The 26,893-nt window shown below is 40.6% G+C and overlaps 1 protein-coding gene across 1 annotated transcript in view; it reads right to left on the reverse strand.

Annotated features, from left to right (window-relative positions):
- Positions 1-26,893, reverse strand: part of rorb (RAR-related orphan receptor B) — a 103,077-nt gene that overhangs the window by 48,533 nt on the left and 27,651 nt on the right. The window contains exons 3-4 of the mRNA XM_048594866.1: positions 17,895-18,036; positions 15,540-15,956 (exon numbers count right to left, since the gene is read on the reverse strand). Of these exons, the coding sequence (XP_048450823.1) occupies positions 15,540-15,956; positions 17,895-18,036 (559 nt within the window). The remainder of the gene's footprint in view (positions 1-15,539; positions 15,957-17,894; positions 18,037-26,893) is intronic.

Here is a 26,893-nt window from a genome sequence, read left to right on the forward strand (position 1 = left end):
GCTAACTTTTGTGCACAAGCATTACATTCACAGACATAAGTGATTGGGCCAATATTAAATTGTTGGATGACAGAACAGCATGCTTCCAATAGGATGTTGTGCTTCAAGTAATTCAGGGGTAAGCTAAAGTATGATATAACACAATATAGTAAAGTTAAAAGTGTGGCTAAGAACAGAAGAAGGGAAATTCTTTTACTGACCTGCCTCTTCCATTCCCTATTTTATTCCAATCATTCAACAGGCAGCACAAATTACCAAGAGGTTAGCAGGAAGAAATGTGGATGGTCCACTTATCACAAAACAGAAATTTGACAGAAATTTAGTGTCAAGTTTTGGCATCTGGGATCTAAAGTATTCGAGGAATTGCAAAAACTGCAGAAGTTCAGGGACCGATACTGTGCTACTAATATTTTTTTCTGGAAATGCTGACCAACCTTTATAATCCTGTCATAAATACAGCATCTATAATTGTTCATCAGGTCAGCAGGATTCATAAGGCTTGAGCAACAGTCTAACCCATTGTATTTTTAATGTCAAAGACAGGACAGGAGCCAGTATCACAAAAGCACAGAAGTGTTATGGTGCAGTAGATGGTGCCATTCAGCCCATTATGTATACATTGGCTCTCTAAATGAATATCAGGGCTTAGTACCATCTCCTGCCTTTTTCCCTGCACCCTTGTACATCAGTTTTATTCAAATAATCATCTGAAGTCCTCTTGAATGTCTCAATTGAATATGCTTCTACCACATTTTGAAGCAGTGCATTTCAGACCTGAACCATGCATTGTGTGAAAAAATTCTCTCACACACTTTTGCAAATCACTTCAAACCTTCTTCTCAATCCTCTTGTGCACTGCACCGGTTTCTCCTAATCTACTCTATCCAGCCCTCTCATGATTTTGAAAACTTAGATCGCCTCTTAGCCTCCTTCTCTCTCCGAAAGAACATTCTGAATCTCTTTAACCTTTCCTTGTAACTGAAGTTTCTCATGCCTGGAATAATTCTTGTAAATCTGTTCTGCACTTTCTCCAATGTGTTCAGATCCTTCCTACAGTGTAGCATTCAAAACTGCACACAATACGCTAGCTGAGGTAAGTAAGTAAGATCAAACAAGTATCTTGTATAAGTTCAGCATAACCTCCTTGCAATTGTACCCTATGCCCCTATTATTAAGGAACAGAATAATATATGCTTTGTAAACTAATGTCTACACCTGTCCTGAACTTTCAATGATCTATGTACATTTAAGTCCCGCTGCTCCTGCATCCATGAAAGAATTTTACCCCTTTCTTCATATTGTCCATGTTCTTCCTACAAAAACATAATCAGCTCACACCTTTCTGTATTGAGATTCATCTGCCGTCTATCTGCCCACTCCTCCAACTTGCCCATGTCCTCCTCTCATTCTACACTGCCCTCGTCACAGTTTGAATTCAAATGCCATGTAAGTTGAAGTTTCTTAGATTCAGGCTGTTACCTACAATAAATTAGTACTGAAGTTCCTGCTACAGGTATTACAGAAAATGAGTTCACCTGACAGGACAGAAGTTTTCTGAAAAATGGTTGACCACAGCAAGCCTGAAGGAAATAGAGGACACAGCTAATATTGTCTGAACAGCCCAAAAGTCTTGGAGACTGTTTAGGAAGAAGATGATTGATATGAAGAAAGAATATCTTCCTTTGCTATAATTATGAATGTTACACAGTGTTCTTGCACAACCTGTGACTCACTTACTGCTATACCACACTACACAATTATACAAGTAGCCCACTAAATGCTTAAAAAATAGCTACATTGCAGTCTACTATTTGTGCAATGCTATCAATAGCAATTTGAAACTAAGATATTCATCATATTGAGTTGTTAGAAGTATCTCTCAAGGCTTTATCGTGAGAGACAAGTGAGTGCATGTTGTATATTTATTTACAGATAAATCAGATAAGTCAGATAAGGTGGGCAGCAAGATAGATGGATATTTGTCACTGGATGTACTCCTTACACTCTCAATATCTTAAGATGTCTATCTTTTGCAGGACAAATGACAAGTAGAACATAAACAAAAATGTACAATTACAACACAAGAGTAGGGAAGTGAACTCATTGGACTGTAGAATTGTGTAGTTTCTTTCCAAGTTTGTAGAATTAAGGAGCGGCACTGTGCATAATGACGAATGATAGTAGCTGAGCAAACATGGATGATGGCATTGCTCATGTGCAGATAGGAAGATTCTTTTAATGAACTTCCAATTCAAGGAGTTAAATGTAACTGGGATGAAGTCCTGTCAGGCCAGACATTGAGAAGATAAACACTTCTACAGTAAGTGTTAGCGCAATGTGAAACTGGAGGAACACAGCAGGCCAGGCAGCATCAAAGGAGCAGGAAAGTTGATGTTTCGGGTCGGGACCCTACTTCAGAAATGAGGGAGGGGGAAGGCAGCTCGGAAATAAATAGAGAGGAGGGGTGGAGCTGGGGAAGGTAGGTGGGATGATGATAGGTAAGTGCAGGTAGGCAGTGGTGGGGATTGGTCAGTGGGATGGGAGGGGCGGACAGGTGGGAAAGAAGATGGACAAGTTATGTCGGGTTAAGGAGGCAGCGTTGAGAGAAAGGGTTGGTCATGGGATGAGGCCGGGGCTGGGGAGATTTTGAAACTAAAGTACCACCATCCCACCTACCTTCCCCAGCCCAACCCCTCCTTTCTCTATTTATTTCCGAGCTCTGTTCTCCCTCCCCCATTTCTGAAGAAGGGTTCCGACCCGAAACATCAACTTTCCTGCTTCTCTGATGGTGCCTGGCCTGCTGTGTTCCTCCAGCTCCAAACTATGCTATCTCTGACTCCAGCATTGGCAGTTCTTGCTATCTCTGTACAGTTAGTGTCTTCTGTATATCTATGCATGAGCCTTGGAGGGGGTGGCTGGGTGGTAAAGTATCTTGTTCTGTTTAGATACTAGAGACACCACTCTAAAATGCTAATAGCATACTTAGTATTGCTTTTGTTAGACTTGAGAGGGTGTAGAAACGATTTACAAAGGATGTTGCCATGACTGAGGGGTTTGAGTTATAGGGAGAGGCAGGATAAACTGGGGCTTTTCTCACTGAAGAGTGTCAGAGGCTGAGGAGTGACCTTATAGAGGTTTATAAAATCATGAAGAACATGGGTAGGGTGAGTAGAGAAGGTCTTTTTCCGAAGGTTGGGGAGTCCAAAACAAGAGGGCATTGTTTAAGGTGAGAGGGGAAAGATTTAAAAAGGACCTGAGGGGTAACTTTTTCATGTAGAGGGTGCTGTTTGTATGGAATGAGCTGCCAGAGGAAGCGGTAGAGGCTGGTACAATTACAACATTTAAAAGGCAGCTGAATGGGTATATGAACAGGAAGGATTTAGAGGGATATGGGTCAAATGCTGGCAAGTGGGACTAGGTCAGATTGGGATATCCGGTTGGCACAGGCGAGTTGGACCGCAGGGTCTGTTTCCATGCTGTATGACTCTATGACTCTACATATTCACTGTGTTTGCACTCACTTTTGACTATGGCTGCTGCAACTCCTGACAGGGGTACTTCGCTATAAGTGGAGCTACCCTTTCAATCTCTATTACACCTCCATCAAATAATTCGATAAAAGATAATTGCAGTATGTTGTTGGTACATGGGACGTCCACAATTATTTGCATGACTCTGCAATGGTGGCCATTCTAAATCCCACTGGCGCAGCAGATTGCTTTTCATTTGTCATAAATTGTTGCAAGGTTGAAACACATTTTTCATCTACCACTCTGTCATTAAGGAGTGCCAGCAAGCTAGTGGAGTTGCTGACTCTGTGTGTTAGGTAAGGAAAGGAATATATTTTCCTTCTGAATTCAGCCAACCTGTTGATAAACCTATGGAGACAGACCTCGCTGCAAGGATCTAGGGGAATAGTCAGAATAGCATCAAATGTCATGGTCATAACAGTAATTCACTGCAGGTCTCCCTGAAACAAATAATCCTGGCATTACCTCCTTACCAAACCTGAACATCTGGAGCCTTTGCTTGTCAATCGTTGCTGGGTTGATGTGCCTAGGCCCGTAAGGAAGTGGCATATTATTGAATGTAACTTTGGTGATCCAGCATCTTGACTAGCCTTTCTGTACTCCTGCCTAGCTTCTTCCACTGAAACAGCTTAAAGCAATTGCAATTATAGAATCCCTACAGTGTGGAAGCAGACCATTCAGCCCATTGGGTCCACACTGCCCCTCTGAAGAGCATCCCACCCTGACCAACACACCCTATATTTCCCATGGCTAACCCACATATCCCTAGACACAATGGGCAATATACCAAGGACAATCTGCCTATCCTGCACATCTTTGGACTATGGGAGGAAACCAGAGCACCTGGAGGAAACCCAGACAGACACGGGGAGAACCTGCAAACTCCACACAGATAGTTGTCCAAGGGTGGAATTGAACCCGCGTCCCTGGTGCTGTGAGGCAGCAGTGCTAACCACTGAGCCACTGTGCCACCCCAATTGAAGAACTTCAGTCTTTAGAACTGAGCTCCACAACACAACACCACGAACTCTGCTCTCCCCTTTCGCCCCGAGAACATTGCCTGGGTCTCTGGACTAACAGTTCAGCAATAATAGGCTAGGCCATTACCTCCCAATTCTTAAAGCTGATAGACATTGCTTTCTTTTAGTTTGCTATTCCTTGCTTAACCAACATGGTTTGGTTCTCATGTCCACTTCATCAAGGTGGTATTAGCACAACACATGAACAGCGCATGAAAATAAACATGTTATGGGTTTCCTTCAATAGCTGTAATGACCGAGAGTTGTTGCCAAACAACCTCACCACTCACTAAAATTTATGTCAGGCCCTCGGCGATGCAAAACTCTCAGCCAATAAAACTGCTGTTCCTTTTCCACATAATTTTGACTAGTGTAATGCTTTGTGCCAACACAGCAATTTCCAAGGTTACTGTCTTGCCCCTTCTCTCTTTCTTTGACGTCTGAAAGACTGAGTATTCAATGTTCAAACAACCTGTCTACAAAACAGACAAAATAATTACTTATTTCAGAGACTGCTGTTCAATGGAAAGTCAATTATTCTGTTCAAAAAGAAAAAAAAGAACATTACCATGATTACAGACTACTCTGCAATAGGTTAATCATTTGATCCCGCTGTGATAGTAAATTACTATTTTTCCATCATCCATTATTTATTCCATTATTAGTAAGGACTGTGTCAGGAATGGACAAGGTTTAAAATAATGTAACAATGTAAAAAGAATAAAGCAGCTGCTGTATTATCTCTATTATCTAATTTACTAACCCACATCCAGCTGCAAGTTTCCTCAACTCCCACACAAAATGCTTTTCTATTTACTTCTCCGTCAGGTTTATTGCCTACATCTTGAGTCACAAGGAGAAGTCTTATTCTGCATTGTGGATCTCTCAGAGAAAATACCAGAAGAGAAGTTAGGTACCACAGGAAAATCAACCATCACTTTTAGCTCACTTCATTACTTTAAGTTAGAAAAATCCAGATTAATTTTTCTTCCCTTTGTCATTGAGCATATATCACCCATTCTTCACAGAGTCAGCAATTTCTTTCATCTTTTGATATTTTTATCAAGTTTATAGTTGTAAAATATACAACTCAGCACAACATGTGAATTCTAAGGGTAAATTAGTAATCCGTGTTATACCAAGTTTAAAGATTTACTTTGTTTTATGATGTGGGGGTGCCCGTGTTGGACTAGGGTGGACAAGGTCAGAAGTCACACCACAGTTTTATTTGAAATCACACAAGCTTTCGGAGTGCAGCCCCTTTATCAGGTGCAGTGAGAGAGCACAGCACACAGACCCAGAGTTTATAAGCAGGGAGATCAAGGGCAGAGAGATCAAAAGATCACACAACTGGTGTGAATGCAGTGTCAGATGATAAGTGTCTGCAGGTGACCAAAAGAATTAGATGGTGAGTAAAGTGTAAACAGCTGAATAACCAGCAAATTGATGACCACAGCAAAAAACCACTAGAGCCTCCTCAGAAGACGGACACAGGATACGACTGATAAGGTACCCTTCGTCATCCAGTACTTCCCCAGAATGGAGAAACTACATCACGTTCTTCGCAGTCTTCAACATATCATCGATGACAATGAGCATCTTGCCAAGATCTTCCCCGTGCCTCCACTTCTCGCCTTCAAACAACCGCCAAACCTTAAACAGACCATTTTTCGCAGCAAACTACCCAGCCTTCAGGACAACTTCAACCATAGCACCACACAACCCTGTCACGGCAACCTCTGCAAGACATGTCAGAAAAATTGGCAAGGACACTACCGTCACACATGGGAACACCACCCACCACGTGCACGACAGATACTCATGTGACTCGGCCAAAGTTGTCTAGATCATACGCTGCAGGCAAGGATGCCCCAAGGCATGGCTTATTGCCGAGACCATGCAGACGCTACGACAACGGATGAATAGACACTGTGCAACAATCGCCAGACTGGAATGTTCCCTCCCCAGTCGGGGAACACTTCAGTGGTCAAGGGCATTCAGCCTCTGGTCTTTGGGTAAGTGTCCGCCAAGGCACCTTTAGAAATACTCAACAATGCAGAATCACCGAGCAGAGACTGATAGCCAAGTTCCATACCCATGAAGACAGCCTCAGTCGGTGATTTTGGGTTCATGTCACGCTTCAGGTGACCCCATTACACTGTTCTTTATCTGTAAAATCTTCCTTACTGTCCTGTTTTGACAGCATCAGCTTGATAAATTGTAATGATTTCTCTACCTTAATTGGTTTGCACAGTTTTGAATTAGGCATGCGATTCCAGTCATTTAACTTGTCTCCAGCACAACCTTATTTTAAATTTTTTTGTAATTGTCCCTCTGCCTCACTTAATCAGTTTATAGGTCATCCCTTCGCTGGTTATTCCACTGTTGACACTTTACTCACCGTCTAACACTCGAGGTCACCTGCAGAGACATATCATCTAACACTTCACTCACACCAGCTGTATGATCTTTTGATCTCTCTGCCCTTGTTCTCTCTGCCTATAAACTGTGGGTCTGTGTGCTCTGCTCTTTCACTGCACCTGATTAATGGGCTGCGCTCCGAAAGCTTGTGTGATTTCAAATAAACCTGTTGGACCATAACCTCCTGTCATGTGACTTCTATTTTGTTTTATAATGTTGATACTGCTATTGTCTCCAGTATGACAAAATATTTCCCCCTCTTATCAAACATGCTTCTTTCCAGATTTTAAATGTGAAAATATCTGCTTGCTCTTTTTTTCTAATTAAAGAATATTTAGTTCTTTTTGCTTTACCTGCTTTTCCATTTTTCCAATGTCTCCTCTTAGTGCAACTTTCGTAGGGCAGTGACGAAAGCAGGTTTACCAGGGAGCAGTTTGCACAGAGAATACTGAAAACCAACTGAACCACTGGGAATGTTGCAGTTGAGAATGATATTAACATTATCAATGCCCACACGTGTACTGTCAGCACTTAAATTACTAAATACTAACTCACAGTGGAAACTTAATTGAGTGCATGCAGGACAGACCAAAGATTAAACCCATAAATTCCTAATCTGTGTGGTCTGTTTCCGACAGCACACACAGAGCATTTAAAAACTGAGCTAACAGAAGCGCTCAGTTTGGCATCCCTTAACCGATTTAAAAATTGGACCCTGGTTATTAGAAACCTTCCTTCTACACTCAGTTTTCCTTTCCACCAATCCAATGTAGAATTTGAACTCAAGTCTCCATAATTACTTTTTTATCATTGTTCACAAGGAATAAATTCGACCTGTTTTATTTGACAACCATGCTATGTACCAAGTCTTGTACTAAAAGATTGAGAACAATAAATTTTGGACTACTGGTCATGCCATTAGAATATAGGAGAGCTATCCAAAGTGAACTTCCCTTTATTCTTCAGGCTAACATCTCCCAGGTTTGGAGCTCCTCTCTCTCATCTCGGCTATATAGCAAAGAATTAGCTGAATATGCAGTAGATGTTAATAATTTCTTTACTTGCCCAATCCATGTTACATTGTTAGACAACAGATGTAACAATTGAACTGTGACAATTGCTTCCTTATTTATAGATTATTTTACTGAACTCAAACAGAAACATTGTAAGGGATACCTAAAATATGAGAGGAGAATATTTCATATCTCGAGTCAATCGTGAATGACTTTTCTTCTCCTGTTGTGAGGAAGTTACTCTTGTAGGTTTGGCATTTCTTGGTTAATACATTCAAGATGGATAATTATACAGATAAGGAAATGTTCAGCAACAAAGGAAGATACGTGTGGGCTGTTACACCAAGAGTGTGTCAGAAGTAAAAAGGAATGACAGAAAATGGTCTGCCCAATTTGACTTATTGATATGCAAATTTAATTAATTATAGAATATGCAGGAGATAGGTGGACAGAAATACCAAATATTATTACAAGCTGGAGAGTAACTGAGACTCAGCTGGTATAAACTATGAGCAAAAGACACGCTACTTATCAATGCCAGAGATAGTAGAAACTGCCGATGCTGGAGTCTGAGATAATAAGTTGTGGAGCTGGATGAACACAGCACGCCATGCAGCATCGGAGGAGCAGGAAAGCTGACGTTTTGGGTCTGGACCCCCACCTGTGTTAGAGCTATGAAAAATGTTTAGGTCTTTATTATTTTAGTTGATATTATATACACAAAAGGCATTAATGAGACTTTTAAAATAATTTTTAAAAAAGGAACGCCATTGACTCCACAACGTTGCATGGTTTCTGAGCCATACGGATGAGACAGAATTCAGGATTAGTCTGCGATATCTACTGGAAGATAGATATAGATAGTGACAACTGGCCTTGGTGCTCTTACATTAGTGGAGAAAAATATCATATTCCAACTCATTACATTTCAGATGTTCGTTAGATATACTTTTAATGCATGGTACGACATGTCAACATGGAGAGACTGGATGCCTGGAAGCATTACAAGATGTAGCTCAAATCAAAAGGAACAGAAAAGTTTATAAATCAAGTGAAGAAATTTTAATTTCATTATGAATGTTGACCATCTGGAAAAACAAATACATGCCCATCTGGTTCACCTCATTTTATTGATATAGTTGGCAGATGGCCTAATGATGAATGCTTGGCTGAGCACCAACAATGGATTCAACTTAGCAGGGGTTTGTCTACTCATTTACGAAGGGGGATGCTAGACCCATTGTCTCCCTATCAGGCACATCTATACACAAACTGGCCAAGGACCTACAACAGAGACTGAAACACCTGGTTGACGGATCACTCCACTCCATCCACTCTACCCAGGCATTTCTTAACAACCTCAAGAACGTTAAAATCAACAATGAGATTATGGTATCCTTTGATGTCACAGCACTATTCATGTTCATTAACATACCATTAGCCAAAGAAACACTTGCCACATTACTGGATGCAGCAGAAACACTGACTCCAAACAGCTCCATCATCAAGGACAACATATTCAGACTACTGGACCTATGCCTCACCACACACTTCATCTTTAACGGCCAAGTATACAAACCAATCAATGGCACACCTATGGGGTCACCCATCTCAGGACTTATTGCAGAGGCAGTCATGCAAACACTGGAATGCACAACCCTCTACCTCATTCAACCAAAACTGTGGATCCAATACATGGACAACACATTTGTTATCATTAAATGCATCAAGTTAGAGGAGACACACCATCTCATCAACAACGTTTTCACTGGGATCAAATTTACGAGAGAAGAGGAAGACAACAGTCAACTTCCGCCTCTAGGCGTCACGGTAGAACGAATGACCAACATGGAGTTCCAAACCATGGTAAATAGAAAGGCAACCCACACTGGCCAAATCCTCAATTTCCACAGCAATCACCCCAATGTCCACAAACAAAGCTGCATTAGAACACTATTCAAAATGGGCCACAACTCACTGCAACACACCAGAACTATGCAGGAGGGAGGAAGAGCACCTATACCAGATCTTTGCTAACAATGGATATCCCAACAACTTCATCTCCAGGTGCCTACTAAATAGACAACGCCAAGAGGACACAGTATGCCCCAATATACTGGCCATACTACCCTACAATAAGAACATATCAGAACTGACAATGAGACTCCTGCGACCACGAGGAATCATGGTCGCACATAAACCCACAGCCACCCTACAAAAAACACTCTCAAGGACCAAAGACCCCATACGCATGAGATGCAGGACCGTGGTTTACAACATACCTTGCGATGACTGTAACAAACATTATATCGGCCAGGCCAGAAGGAAACTAGCCATCAGGATACACGCACACAAGCTAGCAGCAAAACGACACGACGAACTTTCCCTCATCTCAGTTCACTCGGACAATGAAGGCCATCAATTTAACTGGGACAATGTGACCATACGAGCTCAAGCCAACCACAGACATGCATGGGAATTCCTAGAGGCCTGGTTGTCAACCCATAATGCAAACAACATTTGGAATTAGACCCCATATACAAACTCATGCAGAACAGAATTGGAAATGACATAACCCAACTGAACAAACCACATCATATAAATACCATGCGGAGTACAACAACATCGCTTCATCAGAGACTGCACTGATGATGTCATCTAGCATGATGACAAAACATCTGTACGATAACCAGCCAGCTCGGCAAGTAAGCCAACAACCTTATCCACAACCCAAACTACAAATCTTTGCAAGAACCTTAAACCACTATTGAGACTAGCTTTCAATTCTAAACTTGTGAATTCTATTTAAATTCCCCCAGCTGCCCTGGTAGGATATGAGCCCACGAGCACAGAACATTACTCTGGGACTCTAGATTACTTATCCAGTAATATTACAGCACTATCTCCCCTTAGGAGATATAAAGGGGCATGGAAAGGGCAGGTGTGGTGACAGCTAAATGGCTAAACAATCACGAATAGAGCTTGGTCAGTAAATGCTTCAAAATCTGCTAGCCTCGCTATTTGCCACCCCTGATTCCATTTTACCACTGCCTCCCAAAGTGCCTGGCTCATCCTCAGCCAATGTGGGCCCCCCAAAACAATAGTAGGGTGAACAGGCTTCTCCTGGACAGATTTGAGATAGCAGGATGCCAAATTCCCTACTCCTTCTCCCTGTTTTTGTGATGAAAATCCAGTCCCTTTGTTCTACAGGATAAATAATTGAGCTAGTTCCTGGTGTGAAACAAAACATAAATCAGTCACAAGATATTATTTGTGCTCTCATTTCATAAAGGATATAATGTTCACAATTCTGACTGGAAATTTAATAAGTTTTGTACTCTAAGATAGAGCAGTTCTGACCATTTTGTATTAGAAGAAATTCAGATAAAATTAAATAATTTCAACAAACTTCAAATTGAATCTAAGAACTTCCAATTTTTCAATCTGAAGCTTAACTTTGAACCAACTCAACTTCACTCAATTATACTTTAATGCTTATCTCTATCCTGCACTACACCAGAGATACAGTTATATTCTAATATACTGAGGGTCAAGACTGACAAATAGTTCAATTCTCTACCGCAGAATGACTTTTTAGTGCATGCCATTTCTTCCCTTCCCTATGTTCATTGGTTTGCCCTAAAGCCAAACTTTCTCTCTCAGGAAAAGCAAGTATCTGATAGAGAGCTGTCTTTAAAAAAGTTGTGGCAATTAGCCGGGTGAGTGCTGCTACTTGTTCTAATAGTTTAATACACACCCTGCCATAAGGCTCACAGTCCTTTATTTAGAAACCAGATATGATAACATTCATTCACCAGGGGCAGTTAAATTCAAATGTCTGTCACTGCTGGGATTCTGATCCTTAAATATGAGAGCACAATGAGAACATAAGAAATAGGAGCAGGAATAAAGCACTCAGTCCCATCACCTGCTTTGTTATCAAGACTATAGCTGATCTGATTGTGTATCACTTTCCTGCCTGTTCCCATAACCATTGACTATTTTATCAGTAAAATATCTAACTCACCCTGTTAGTATTTGACTTCTATTCCTATATGTTTCTTCCAAGATGTCGGTGGAGTAACAGTGCAACATGTGGGCTCCTCATTCATTATGGTACCTTACCTCCTTTTAACGATTTCAGCAGAAGGCATCTTCTCCTGGCTCAGGCCCAGCGATGGAGTGACTTCCACAAGCCCCGAATGACGGTATAGGCCTGGTGCCTGGGCAGGGCAGCCTCCTGGTCTTGTCCAGGAGGAGCAGGCTTGGCCTGGATTGGTGTTCTTGTCCTGGCGTGGAAATCTTCTTCGATGGCTTCCAGGTATTCCAGCAGCCCGGCGTGAAGGTTTAGTTCTGGCATGGAGGTCTTGTTCTTGCTTCGGAGATGGCTTCTTGGTCTTCCAATGGCCCAGCGTGGAGATCTAGTCCTGGCGTGGCAGGGCAATCTTGGCCCAGCATTGCCGTCTTCGCCCAGCCCTGCACAATTGTTTCGGCCTGGTTTTCCAGCGTACTCAAAATCCAGGAGCCGTTAATTGAACTGTGATGAACTTTTACTTTTTTTCTTCTTATTTATGACCTCTGTCATTAATTTAGGTGCTGTGATATGGCGACTTATAAAACTTTTCGCTGTTGATTTCAGTAAAAAAATCATATGTGACAATAAATTGCTGTTCTATTTTCTATTCTATTTTTAAATTTGTTCCCAGGATGTGAGCAACATTGTCCATTCTACATTTATTATGCACTTCTAGATGTCCTGATTGATATGGTGAGACAATTCCAGAGGTATTCAATGTTGGTTGTATGCTGTGGGACTGGATCAGGCATGAGTGGCAGGTTCTCTTCTTTAATGGACATTGCTGAACTGGTTGGGTTTTTGCAACAATCCTGTTGCCTTCATGGTTGCTTTCAGGTGTATGTCCAAAATGACTTGATCTGTCATGTTTTCTTCCACAAGTTCCCACTGAAATTTGAACTGTCAACATAGGATAGCTCCAAAGTTACTGACCTTGCTACCAGGCTGACGATTCACTAACTAAACTTAATCAAGTGTCCCTTAGCCACAATCAGGGAGAGTGAGAAAGAGCAAGTAACACACAGACAGGCAAACAGAGAAAGAAAGTGACACTGAAATAGGAAAGAGACCTCCATTTTTACTTGGTTTTGCTAAATTAAATATTGGGTTCCAGAAAATTGAAAATACACATTTTAGCAGCGTACCAGCTATAATCAAAGTCCAGATTTTTATCCTTGAGGTATGGATTGAAAGTCAGGCCTTCTTTTGATGTCACAATTCCACCTCCTGCCAGACAGTGCCAACTCATGCTATTTTTATGGCAGAGGTAGACTGGCATCAAAGACATAGATTCTAGTAGCAGGCTGAAAACACTGGCACCTCCAAAAGTGGATGGATACTAAGGCCATGAAGCTGGAGGTCAGAAAACACAGCCAGTTCACCGGGACTTTGGCTCAGTTCTGTGAATGGGCATTATGCACCTTCTGCCCCCTGCCCCTCATCTCCCTCCCACCCTCATATTCTCCACAAAGGACAGAACTCATGAATCCTACAATAACATTGGGAAGTCTTTAATGATGGTCCATGAAACTGTCAATATAGTGCAAAAAAACTGCCATTTCTGTTTAAAAAGGCTATAAAGCATCTAAGAAGCTGATAAAACTCATCTAAAATAAAACACACAATCTACTTCACAATTGTGTCAACAACCCCTGATGAAAATTAATCCACTGGTTGGTTAAGAACTCAGCCAAACACCCATAATGGGATTCAACTGCGTAGCTATGTTAACAAATCCTCCAGATCTGAAACATTAAGCACTTTTGATGCCGGGTAAGAACTTGCTGGTTGAATAGCTTGAAGCCTTCTGAAGCACTGGAACAGACAGCCATCTACTCCAAAGCTTGAGAGATTGAACAGATGGTTGGACTTTCAAACAAAAAAAAATTAAATCCCTCAAGTAATATCAACACATTAAAGTCTTAATAATTGTCAATGCCAGAAATCACATGAGACCAGGTTATAGTCCATCATCAACCTGGTGTTGTGTGATTTCTGACCTTGTCCAACCCAGTCCAACACCAGCATCTCCACATAATAGTCAATGCAGAAGAGCACTTTACCAAATGTATAAAGTACTCAAATACACCTGAACTTTCACAATGTTGGTCAAAGCCTAATTATTAATCATTGTATTAAAATAAATGTAACTTATCATACACCATTATATCACAAAAAACTGAAGGTGCCAATACATTTTGAACTTTAGAATAAGCTTCCCCATGGTTTCCGATTTCCCATGAATCCCAAGAAGAGGTGGTTTGAATCACCTCTTGCAACAAAATAATCCAACTCGTTGAAAATAGCAGGGAGTTTAAAATGGCCAGCCCTGCAATGAAATGGGCTACTGCACAGGAGGCTCACTATCTGTGACTTTATCCCAGGGCCAGTAAAATCCTACAGCAGGAATGGGGCAGGAATCATAGAGGCAGGTCCCTCCCCCATATTAAATCCCATCTGCTTCCATTCAAAGAAGGATTAGGGCATGAAAATTGACCCCATGAAAAAGACTTCTTAACCAACTAAAGAAGAAATATTAAGGCAAGATCAGCAACATTGTATGAGCTTTTGTTGATGATGAAAAGCACTGAAAATTTTGAAAACGTTTTATAATTCATTCATGAAATGTGTGTGTCATTGGCAAGGTCAACAATTATTGCCCATTCCTCATTGCCCAAAGGGCAGTTGGAAATCAACTATATTGTGGGTCAGGAATCACATGTAGGCAAGACCAGGTGACGATAACAGATTTTCTTCCCGAAGAATACTAGTGAACCAGATGCTTTTATTCTGACAATTGACAGCGGTTATGTAGGTGCCATTTTAATGAATTCAAATATTACTATATGCAATTGTGTAATTTGAATCCTTGTCCCCAGAACATTAGCCTGCTGTTTTGGATTGGTAGTCCAATGACACACCATAAACACTAGAACTGGACTGATGTACAAATTTTCCTTTTTTGCACTAAATTAATTACTGGGTCATGCACATGGGTGCAAATTAGATCAGGAAGATGATAGAAAATACCCAATTTTCTGTCAACATGCTTCATTATTTAGGAACAAAACTTCCTGTTCAGGTTTTCTTTTTGATGTTCACCCAAGTGGTCACTCATTACTAAAGAACAAAAGATGCTTGGATCTTTCTCGCTATTTAAAATTTTGCCAAGTTTAGTATAGCGCAGTAATTCAACCATACTATCAATTCCAAACTATATTACGTACTGACTCCAGTATTATCAGTTTTGAGACAGTGAACCAAAAGCTTCAACCATGTGCATTTTAGATGCACCTTCCTCAAATCACACCCATTTAATGAATATTAAGCCTCAAACGACATCGGATTAACAATTTCTAATGTAACACAGTCATTGCCGCACAGAAGGTATGAATAAAAACAAGGGCAGAATAGATTGCATTGGCAACAATTGATATAGGTTTTTAAAAAAAAATGGATTACTTTTTCTTACCAGACCTACCTATTTCAGTCATTGTTACTCCAGGCGCCAGTTGACCATTTGTAAAAGAGCTATACGTAAACAAGTTTGGTACAGGTGTGAGATCATAAATAGGCTCTTGTTTTATTTGCTTGATTCCAGCCATGTCTATCCCAGACTGATCTGGTGATGGTTGAGCAGAATCTACACTGTAATATCCATTAGCTCCCTCAGATTGTACTTTTGGCAGATCAATGACATGTCCATTTGAATAAGTGCCACCAATTTCGTTGTTCAGATCTGTCAAGCCATTGCTGATGCTGTTTGTATAGACACGGGCGAGGGCCTCTGCCTCACCACTCTGCTGCTGCCGTTGCTCTTGCAGTCTCTGTTGGTGCTTCTGGACCTCGGCATATAGACTGTCACGCTGCTTCTTGGACATTCTCCCAAACTTTACAGCTGTGAAGGGAGCAAAATGAAAAGAGCCGGTTTATTATAAAGAGATTTGAAGTCGAAAGAATGTTTGCGATTTTCAACCATCATAATCTCATAAGGATGGCATCTAAAATACTAAAAACACTGAATTCTAGCCCAAAGTAATGGGAAAATTGGTTTAGCATAGTGGCACATTGAATTCCTTAAAAAGTTACGGCACAGAATTAGGCTAAATGGTTGGTCCACACACCAGCCCCCTCATGTATTTATCAAGCTTCCTTCAAAATACATCAGTACCATTTGTCTCAACTACTTTGTGTGGTAGCAGAGTTCTGCATTCTAGTGAGTGGGGTTACTGCTGTTCAGGCACTGTAAGATAATACTAACGTTAATTCAATAGATGCAATACACTTCCACTACATAGGGTATGACTTGTTGGGAGTGAAAACTGAGACAGCTAAACTGTTGGGTGACTGCCATTCTTGAAGCTTACTCTTCTAACTAGATCACCTTTGGCCACAAAGATCCTTTTGATTCATTCACCTCTGATGGCTAATGAGGTCTAGTAACATAACACAGTGTGGCCTATTGCAAGAAGAAGGATTTCCAGAAGGAAAAAAGCTTTAATTATAAATACAGGTCTCTCCTTCAGAATTCTATTCTTAGGATGTGATCAGTATTGGCAAGGTTACATTAATTTTTCAGTCAGAGCTGTCCACATGCCTTCTTGATGCAATCGTTTGTGGCTTTCCAGACCACTTCAAAGAGCATTATTAATCAACAACAGCATTTGTCTATAGGCCAAATTGGTTGAGGATTGGCGGATTTCTAAGCTGAAGGACATTAGTGAACCAGTATGTTTAAGGTGTTACTCCATAAATGACTAAATAATGAAATACAATTTGTCATGGTAAGCTTTAAATTACTGAGCTGTGGTTTGACAGTTCAACACCGTACCCACTAGACAACTGGATCAGATGTTACTAACTGGCACTTAGCATATAAATTGTACGGGCCAAAACCTAGTGCCCTGTGTGTTTCCTAGTCTCGCTACACTTCACAATCATATTTGATGTGATGAGGGCCTCAAAATGTCAACTCCTGGTACTATAGGATCCTGGAAATTGAAGATGTGAGGCTGCATTCCTTCACATTATTGGTCTGTCAGATTGCATTTAGGGAAATGCATGTCTCCTAGTGAAGATCAGTGTTCTTCATTTTTAATTCAAGCTGATAATTTTATCCATACATGGAAGCACGATTATCCCTAAGGAATCTCATTTTTATATGCAATCCAAAGTCATCCAGAAGCGTAAAATTGTTTGAAATGAGAGAAAGCTAAAACAATCAATAATTGGTATTGGGACAAGTTCAAATGCTAAAATTAAATGCTTTGGTTTTGGGTAAAGAGGTGATAAAGTGGTTCTTCCTATCTTGTTCTTTTTGCAATTTGATTTTGCTTTATACTAGTTCTATCACTTTTGCATAAATGCATTATTTTTCCTGATAACATGAAAATATGGGGAGTTAATGTATCAAAGTCATGTTTATCAATACTTGCTTTGAAGTCCTTCCAGAAAGGTATACTATCAGCATGTTTTGCATGGAGACGATTTCTTTTATAGATTTATATCTCATATCATGACACTTATAGTGTAATGCTAAACAACAGAAAAAAAAGAAATGATTGCAGATATTTTTGTTTCTTGCATTAATCGACACACAGGTTGGATGGTACAAATATACAAGTCAAACAATCCATCTTTGCTTCTCTATATTGCACCAATGTACTTTAAATATTATCAAAAAAATTCCTTATTGACTCAGAATGACCGTTCCCTTCATTATGTTGTGACTTCAATCCTCTCCCAGATCGGCTGAGACCAGTGCAATCTTGAGAAAGGAAATGCTTTGTTCTCTAACCAGGTTGAGTTAGGATCTTAAGATTTTTCTTATTCTTACCATCACGAGACATTCCAAGGGCAAGACATTTCTGCAGGCGACAATGCTGACAACGATTCCGATTAGTTCGATCGATTAAACAGTTTCTCTGTCGAGGGCAGGAGTAAGAGGCGTTGTTCTGCTGACTCCTTCTAAAGAATCCCTAAAATAATAAGAGAGTTGTAGGTTTTTTTGAAATGTTGTACCGACTTTCTCGAGATGCTCCTCCAATTTTGCTGCAGGAATGATTTGTTAAAACAATTGTATAAACGTGGCTTTGGATTGAATTTTTAGTTAAAGTAAATGCTTTAAAAGTAGAAATTCAAGTTTAACAAGAAGACCATTTAACAAGTTTATAGAAAATTAGCTTTTATTTTACGTGTTGGGGTGAGATTTTGAGACTTTCTGCCAGCGGAAACAGGATAGCAGTGATCTTAAAATGTATGGTATCTGTTCAATTTCTACTGAAGGTGGAGCTGAAGCTGGAGTTTCTATCTCTGGGTATAAACAGCACCTCTGTGAATCCTGTTTTAATATACAAGTTAGGATCCTATAACGTATACAGGACCATCAACTACTATTTTCAGATTAGAATTTCAGAGTTCTAGTGTTTCAGCTTCAAAGAGGAATTCAGAAGGTAAGCTTTACACTTATTGTGTGGCAAGCCAAGGAAGAACAAGAATGGTCCTCCAGATTGTATAAAAACAATGAGCTATTTCAACATGGTTTCCTCCTCCTAGACCCCACTACACCCCTAGTCTGAGATCAGACTTTCAACAAAATAAACCTTGCAACAGAGCTGGCCTTCTGTCGGAGATATCAGGTGACTGACTGGAATATTCTGCCGACCTGCCAGCTGAATGTCACCTTGAAAAACCTAAGAGTAATATTCAAAACGCTGAACACTCCTGTTTTTTGAAGCCTGTGTGGGAGTTTTGCATACCCAATTTAATGACATAAAAGTCAACCTAGCGAATAAGACTACTCCAATGCTTCAAACACCAAAACAATAATGCTTTTGCATTTACTTGGCCAATCAGTCAACCTCCATTTCCTGCTAGCAAATGTAATACTAGAGTCTGTAGTTGGTCTGAATTCTTCATTTTGCAAATACATGTTTGACTTACCTTATACTGTGAGATACATGAGATCAAGCAGGTGATATGTGAGCAGTGCTGCAAAGAGGATGCACCGGTCTTTAAGTCACCCTAACACACAGCAGATGGCATATGGCATAGTGAGTGATGAACCAAAATAGACCTTCCATCAAATTGAATGGGTATGAAACTGCTTTCAAGACAAAAGTAATATTTGGTAACTGATCAAATAACTGCTGCAGTGAGTGAATTTGGTGTTAGTAATAAATTGGTGCGTGAATTGAAGGAGGAATTTGTTCTGAAGAAAGTGCCAAAGAAAAATACACAGTCAGGACAGAGACTGACCACTGGTCTGATAGCAAGAAGCATGCATCATGTGCGTATGTATGAGTCCTGGAAAATTGTCAGAGTGGTTACATTATTCCACAAAATGCTTTGTGTATGCATGCACTTATATAGGTCAAAGTAAACAGAGTCTAGCAAAGATTTTAGACTATTAGCCAATTTATGAAGTTGATTCAAAGAATGGAACAGTCTAGTGGTTAAAGTAGAAGACCAAGATTGCTCAGAGACCGTCAAAGAATGTGATAGTAAAATGACTAGCTTCCAGTAATTCATCATCAGACAGTGGCAAAAACAGAGTTACCCATCAAGCCACCTTTGCAACATGGATGAAGTACAATAAATTGAGTTATGCCCTGCAGCCAAACTATGGAGTGGAAGGATTCAAGAAAAATTCTAGTGAAAATAACAGGACATGGGATAACAAGATTCAAGGTGCTACTTGCTTGCATATCTGATGGAATTAAATTAAATTCTGCTTTAATTTTCAACCATGCCAAAAATTAAGTACCCTGCAGAAGATGTTCTGAACATCCATGGAAAACAATTGGATGGATGTGGATGTAATGAACTTAGAGATTGATAACGTGTGTGGAATAGGTGTGTCTGTGGCCTACATAATAATGCAACCTTCATGTGGGATATGTTCAGATTCCATATAAACAATGAGCTCAAGTGATAGCTGTTAGAAATAACATCCACATCAAGTTATACTGGAGGGTCTAACATCTGTAGTTCAACTTTTGCAAATGTGCTTCAACAATGCATACAAGTTGACACCCATTTTGGAAGGATTTTTGGAAGCTTCATCGGTCAACTTATGTGAACATCTATGGTGTGTACCCCAAAAATGAATCAATTAAAGTCAAGAATATGCACTCAACCCCATATATTCCACTGACCTCCACTCCCTTTCATCTTAGAAGCAGTGGATTGTTCACAGCACAACTGTTTGTTTACAACCCAACACCTCCTGGGACCTTGCGAGTCTCAAAACATACTCATCGCAGACTCAGACTTGGAATTGATCACTACCATGAATACCTTGTACCATCTTCTCAGTAAAGCAATCTCCTTTGATCTCTTACAAAAAAAATCCCCTAGATTTACTATCAGGTAGGCTTCAGAACAGGTAATTTATCCTCTTCATTTTCTCTAAACTAAGGCTGCAGTCTCAAGATATAATAAACTCATAGATCAACTGTAGCACTTTCAAAAAGTGCATCAAAACATTCATCCATGCCATCCACAACTTGAAGATTATTGCCACAATCCAATATCCACCTTCTCTCCATAGTCCTTGAATGTGTTGTTCTCCCCAGATTCATGCTGTCCTATCCTGGTCACAAATAACCAAGTTTGTGACAGTGACTTTCCACTTCAACCTTCTTGCAGCTTTTGGTATGATCAACAGCACCATTTTCCTTCATGGGGCTGTCTTTGTTTGATTTTGCTCTTACTTATCCAAAGATTGTTAAAACATCTCTTGCAAATGGTCTCTCGCCCTGCCACCATCCTGTTAACTTCAGGATGCCCCAGGGATATAGGCTTTGTTGCCTCTTTGTTCTTAATGAAAAATTACAGTATCCACATATAGTTAATGACACTGAGCTTCGCATAGGCCCCACCTCTCTAGACCCAATTCATTGCCTTGTTGTTGTCGTCAGGCTGCTTGCCTAATATCTAATCTTAGATAATTTGCAATGTGCTCTAGCAAAGCACCAGGAAGTACATATGATTGTCTTCAAAGCTCAAGATCTACACTCTTGTTATCACTCTAACTCCCTTCCTTGTAAGTTACATTATTTTAGAATCAACCTGTTCAGGCATGACATGACTGTAATACTGTGAGCTTTAAGTAGGGGCCGTAATAATGGTGAGTCCTCACATGAAGGTGTTAAATTAGGGGAAGGTGAACTACAACGATATTAGGCAGGAACTGGAGAGTGATGATTGGAAGCAACTGTTTGAGGGTAAATCCACATCAGACATGTGGGAGAATTTCAAACGGCAATTGATAAGAGTTCAGGAGCAGCACATTTCTGCGAGAATGAATGATAGTTGTGGCAAGTTATGTGAAATTTGGATGACCTTTCTGAAAAAGAAAAAAAGGAAGCATACACAAGGTCTAGGAGGATGTGAACTCACAAAGCCCTTGAAGTAAATCAGGGATGTAGGAAAGAACTTAAGCAAGGAATTAGAAGGGCTAAAAGGGGTCATGAAAAGTCATTAGCAAACAGGATTAAGGAGAGTCAAGGCTTTTTGTACATATATAAAAAGCAAGAGGGTAGCCAGAGTAGGCTTGGCCCACTTGGACAAAAGAGGAAATGTATGTGTGGAGCCAGAAAAGGTAGGTGAAGTCTTAAATGAATACTTTGTATCGGTATTCATCCTCCATTAATTCCTTCTCTTTGGCAATCTCAGGTAAGGGAATGTTGAATTTCTAAGCCAAGTTGCTATTAAAAGGAAGAGGTGTTGTGTATCTTGAAATAGATAAGTCCCTGGGTCCTGATAGGATCTACCTTAGAATATTGAGGGAGGCAAGAGAACAAATTGCTGGAGCATTGACAGACATCTTTGTACCCTCTTTGGCCACAGGTGAGGTCTCAGAGGACTGGAGAATAGCTAATGTTGCCCCATCGTTTAAAAAGGGTAACAGGGATAATCCAGAAAATTACAGGTCCCTGAGCCTCACATCAGTGGTAGGGAAATTATTGGAAAAGATTCTCAGGGACAAGATGTATAAGCATTTAGAAGCAAATGGATAGATTAGCAATAAACAACATGGTTTTATGCAGGGGAGGTCATGCTTAACTAACTAATTGAGTTTTTTTGAGGTGGTGAAGATGATGATTGATGAGGGAAAAGCAGTTGATGTCTACATGGACTCCAGTAAAGCCTTTGACAAGGTCCCTCATGGCAGATTGGTATAATAGGTAAAGTCACATGTTAGTTATCAGGGTCAGTTGGCAAGGTGGATACAGAACTTGCTCAGTCATAGGAGACAGAGGGTAGCGGTGGAAGGATGCTTTTAGAATGGAGGGCTGTGACTAGTGGTGTTCCAGAAGGATAAGTGCTGGGACTTCTGCTATTCATGATCTATGTAAATGATTTGGAGGAGGAAAACTTAACTAGTCTAATTAGTAAGTTTGCAGATGATACAAAGATTGATGGAGTTGCGGATAGTGAGGAGGATTGTCAGTGGATACAGCAGGATATAGATCAGTTGGAGGCATAGGCAGAAAAATGGCAGATGGTGTTTAATCTGCACATATGTGAGGTGATGAATTTCGGAAGGTCAAATACTGATGGAAATTATACAGTGAATGGCAGAACTCTTAGGAGTAATGACTGCAGAAGGATTTGGGGGTGCAGGTCCACAAATCACTGAAGATGGCAGCGCAGGTAGATAAGGTAGTAAAAAAGGCCTATGGCATGCTTGCCTTCATTGGAAGGGGCATTGAGTATAAAGATAGACAAAGTTATGCTGCAGCTTTACAGAACTTTAGTTAGGCCACACATGGAATATTGTGTACAGTTCTGGTCACCACACCACCACGAGGATGTGGATGCTTTGGAGAAGGTACAGAAAAAGTTTACCAGGATGGTGCCTGGTGTGGGGGATTTTAGCTATGAGAAAAGGTTGGATAGACTGGGTTTGTTTTCACTGGAACGCAGGAGGTTAAGGGATGACCTGATAGAATTTTAAAAGGTTGTGAATGGCATGAATAGAGTGGAAAGTATGAGGTTTCTCCCCCCAGGGTGGAGAGGTCCATTACTGGGGGATACAGTTCAAGGTGTGAGGGAGAAAGTTTAAAAGACGGGTGAGGCACGTTTTTCACACAAAGGCTGGTGAGTGCCAGTAATGTGCTGCTAGAGGTGGTGGTGGAAGCAGACAATAGCAGCATTCAAGAAGCACTTGTATGAATACATGAACTGTGGCAGTGCACACTTGGAGGGCCAAAGGGCCTGTCCCTGGGATGTATTGTTCTTTGACATTTCCACAGTTACCAAATCCTGAGGTGGCACTTGAACCCAGGTCTCCTGGCTCAGACGTTGGGACACAACCACTGTACTACTGATAACCGTGCGGAGCTGGAAGAACACAGCAGGTCACACAGCATCAGAGAAGCAGGAAAATTGACGCTTTGGCTTGGGACCTGTACTACTGAGCCTCCCTTGTAAATTCTAGCTATTTTCTAATCAACCTGTTCAGAGATTATGACACACCTCTGGAGTGGGTCGGATTTGAACTGGGGAACTATTATTCCAGTATCAGTGACACTATCAATGCACAACTAGTGTCCCTCCTTGAAAACTGTATAATTGCTTGTTTATTATACTCAGGTGCTGGGCATCCAATATGGGCTCATTTGTGCTCTTACATACAAGGACCATACTGAAACTGTAGTTAAAAACCAAAAGAACTGTGGATGCTGTAATTCAAAAACAAAAACAGAAATTGCTGTCAAAGCTCAGCAGGTTTGGCAGCATCTGTGAAGAGAAATCACTCAACCCGAAACATTAACTCCGATTCCTTTCCATAGATGCGGCCAGACCTGCTGAGCTTTTCCAGCAATTTCTGAAGTTGTTAGGTTTGGAAGTGCAAGTTGGCAACTTTATGTAAAGAAAGACGTGAAAGTATATGAAGATTATGTTTGAATTCTATCCCTCACTGTCTGGCTAACAGACTTGACACATTGTTAATCTCTGTTGAAATTGAGCAGACTTCATAATCTGAGCATCCTATTCAAATCCCATAATCTCTCCATCACAAAGAGTCTTGAATTTTTCTTCTGTAACACCACCCATACTTCAGCATATTTAATGTGAATCACTTACCCTTGTCAGTTCATACTTGATTTTTACAATGGCCTTCTTCTTGATTTCCTCTTCTTCACCCTCCAGAAATGTCATGTTATCTAAAACCATGCTTTCAGTTTCCTATCATGCAGCAAATCCTACTCAGCAATCACCCTATCTTTGTTGATGTATATTGCATCCTGATTCCCCTACAGAACCCACAGAGGAACGCTGATGGGTATGCACAAAAAGATATTTGATATATTTGGAAGCCTACCAGAAAATCTGTGTTCAATGTCAAGGAGCATGAAGAAGTCCAGCATCAATTTGGCATTGGGCTTTATGCAGGGCTTGGAGTCCATCCTTTCTAAAAGGAAAGTGGTGGCCAACTCGGTTTTCACATATGTAGATCTGAGTAAAATGCAGTGCCTGATAGTGAAATAACAATTTCTGCATGCAAATCAGACTGCTGTCAATGTTAGGTCAACTTAACTGCCATATTAACTCAAACTTCTGCTTTTATGGCTGTGGATTAGCTGTTCAAAAGGGCTTGACAACAGTTTTGTGACCTGCCCTTCAAAGGAACTTTTGAGGCCCCACTCTTGTAAGAGTGGTAGTACCTTGATACTCTAGCATACTGTCCTCTCTCAGCATCGGATGCTGAGGGGTGACCTTTTCGAAGTTTATAAAATCAGGAGGGGCATAGATAGGGTAAATAGGCAAGGTCTTTTCCTCAGGGTGGGGTAATTCTAAAACTAGAGGGCATAGGTTTAAGGTGAGAGGCAAAAGATATAAAAGGGACTTAAGGAGCAACTTTTTCACACAGAGGGTGGTGCGTGTACCGATTGAACTGCCAGAGGAAGTGGTGGAGGCCGGTACGATTACAACATTTAAAAGGGATCTGGATGGGTATATGAATAGGGAGGGTTTAGAGGAATATGGGCCAAATGCTGGCAAATGGGAATGGATTTACATAAGATATCTGGTCGGCATGGACGAGTTGGATCGAAGGGTCTGTTTCTGTGCTGGATATCTTTAGGACTCTATGACGGCATTTTTCCTCCAGCCATGCCAGTCCATCAGCAGCCTTGCTGCCACCCAAGTGGAGATGGTGCTCTCTTCAACTGAGCCTTCTGAGTTTGGATGTGCTCGAGGCCAACCTTGAAGGCCATTTGCAGCCTTCTCCATCCATTGTCAGCAGCCTTTCACACACTGATGGTCACAACCAGCTTTTAGAGCAAACAGAAGTACATGGAAGACAGTACCTAAGGGAATCCATTGTAATGATCAGTTTACATTTGTACGCAATATGGAATCATTTCATTTATGAATACATATATGGGTTGGAACATTTGTGTATTAGTGACTTTTACTTTTGTACTGTGGCCAAGCAGAAACCGTGATGCTAATGATAAAGGGAACATTAAATGTGTGACTGTGAATGGGGATTAAAAGTTATGGTTACTGGTATGTTACTCAAATTCATTTTTCACAGCAACTTGTCATTTGGTATTCCACATCCCTTCATCTTCCTTCTCCTCATGCTCCTGCAATTCAGTTGCTGTCTGTCTTCTGAAAGCAGTGTTAAGCTTAAAGTGGTAAACTCACTTGCAATTTTTACTTTATTTTTCTTCTGAGTCTTTTGGATTTCTTCCCTGCATGGTGGATATCAGATCCACATCATTGCACCCTTGTGGTATTTTCTCAGATGACCCTACTGCACCTGGAATCAAGGATACCTTCCCTTAAATCACTTGTTGCATTATTTGCCACCTCAACCAGCACGTGATCTGGGTAAGGCTTGTTTAAGGTAGCTCTCTGACACTAATCCTCCTTTGTCTTAGCCTATTTAATAATTAGTGGTACAGAATAAACCACCATAGAGTAGTTACATTAGTGGCACTGTTCCTGGATAATAAGAAGGTTTATTTCAATGGCAGCTACAGGTACAACTACATTGGTCAGGAATAATGACTAGGTCCGTAAGGACTTGGTACAGATTTATCTGCACCTTTACAGAGTCCAATTTTGCACCCAATATCCTTTCAAAGGATCTCATCATGTCTCCCTCCCTTTATCACACCAATGGCAGCCCTTACAGCTGCTGTCTTGGCTACTCAAAACTCTTTCTGAAATCTCTGAAACTCTCAATACAAAATCCCTTAAACACAACAATTTAAGCAAGTTTCATACAACACGACTTGATATCTCCTTATGGGTTGTGATTTTTTAAAAAAATTATGAGGCTCTGTTTGTCTACACTGAAGTCATTATACAGATCTAAGTTGTTGCTGAATTGTATTGTATTCCCAGTTTCTTTTGTTTTGTTGTAGTGCCATGAAGCATATGATTAATTTGTGATAAACACTTCAAAAAAGTAGCAATATTTTGATATAACTACCCTCATGAAAAAAAGAAGAGGTAAATGGAGCTTGTAATATGGTCTTAATCCTTTCAAACCAGCTGCTCCAGGTTTGATTTGTGCTCTCTGCTGACTTAGTTGATCCAAGTCCAATAGCAATGAGTACAACAAAAAAAGGCATCTACATTTCTGGGCCAGGGAGAGGAAGTAATCAGTCAGGCATCATTTCCCTGATCACAACTTAAAAATATTTTCATGAGGCATTGCCCATCAGTATTGTGTGACTCTCACTGGAACATAGTGTCAAAACACATAAGAACTAAGCTAAGATGACAAGGTGTAGAGCTGGATGAACACAGCAGGCCAAGCAGCATCAGAGGAGCAGGAAGGCTGACGTTTCAGGCCTAGACCCTTCT

This window comes from Rhincodon typus, chromosome 3 (assembly GCF_021869965.1).
Source record: "Rhincodon typus isolate 14 chromosome 3, sRhiTyp1.1, whole genome shotgun sequence".
Classification (NCBI taxonomy): domain Eukaryota; kingdom Metazoa; phylum Chordata; class Chondrichthyes; order Orectolobiformes; family Rhincodontidae; genus Rhincodon; species Rhincodon typus.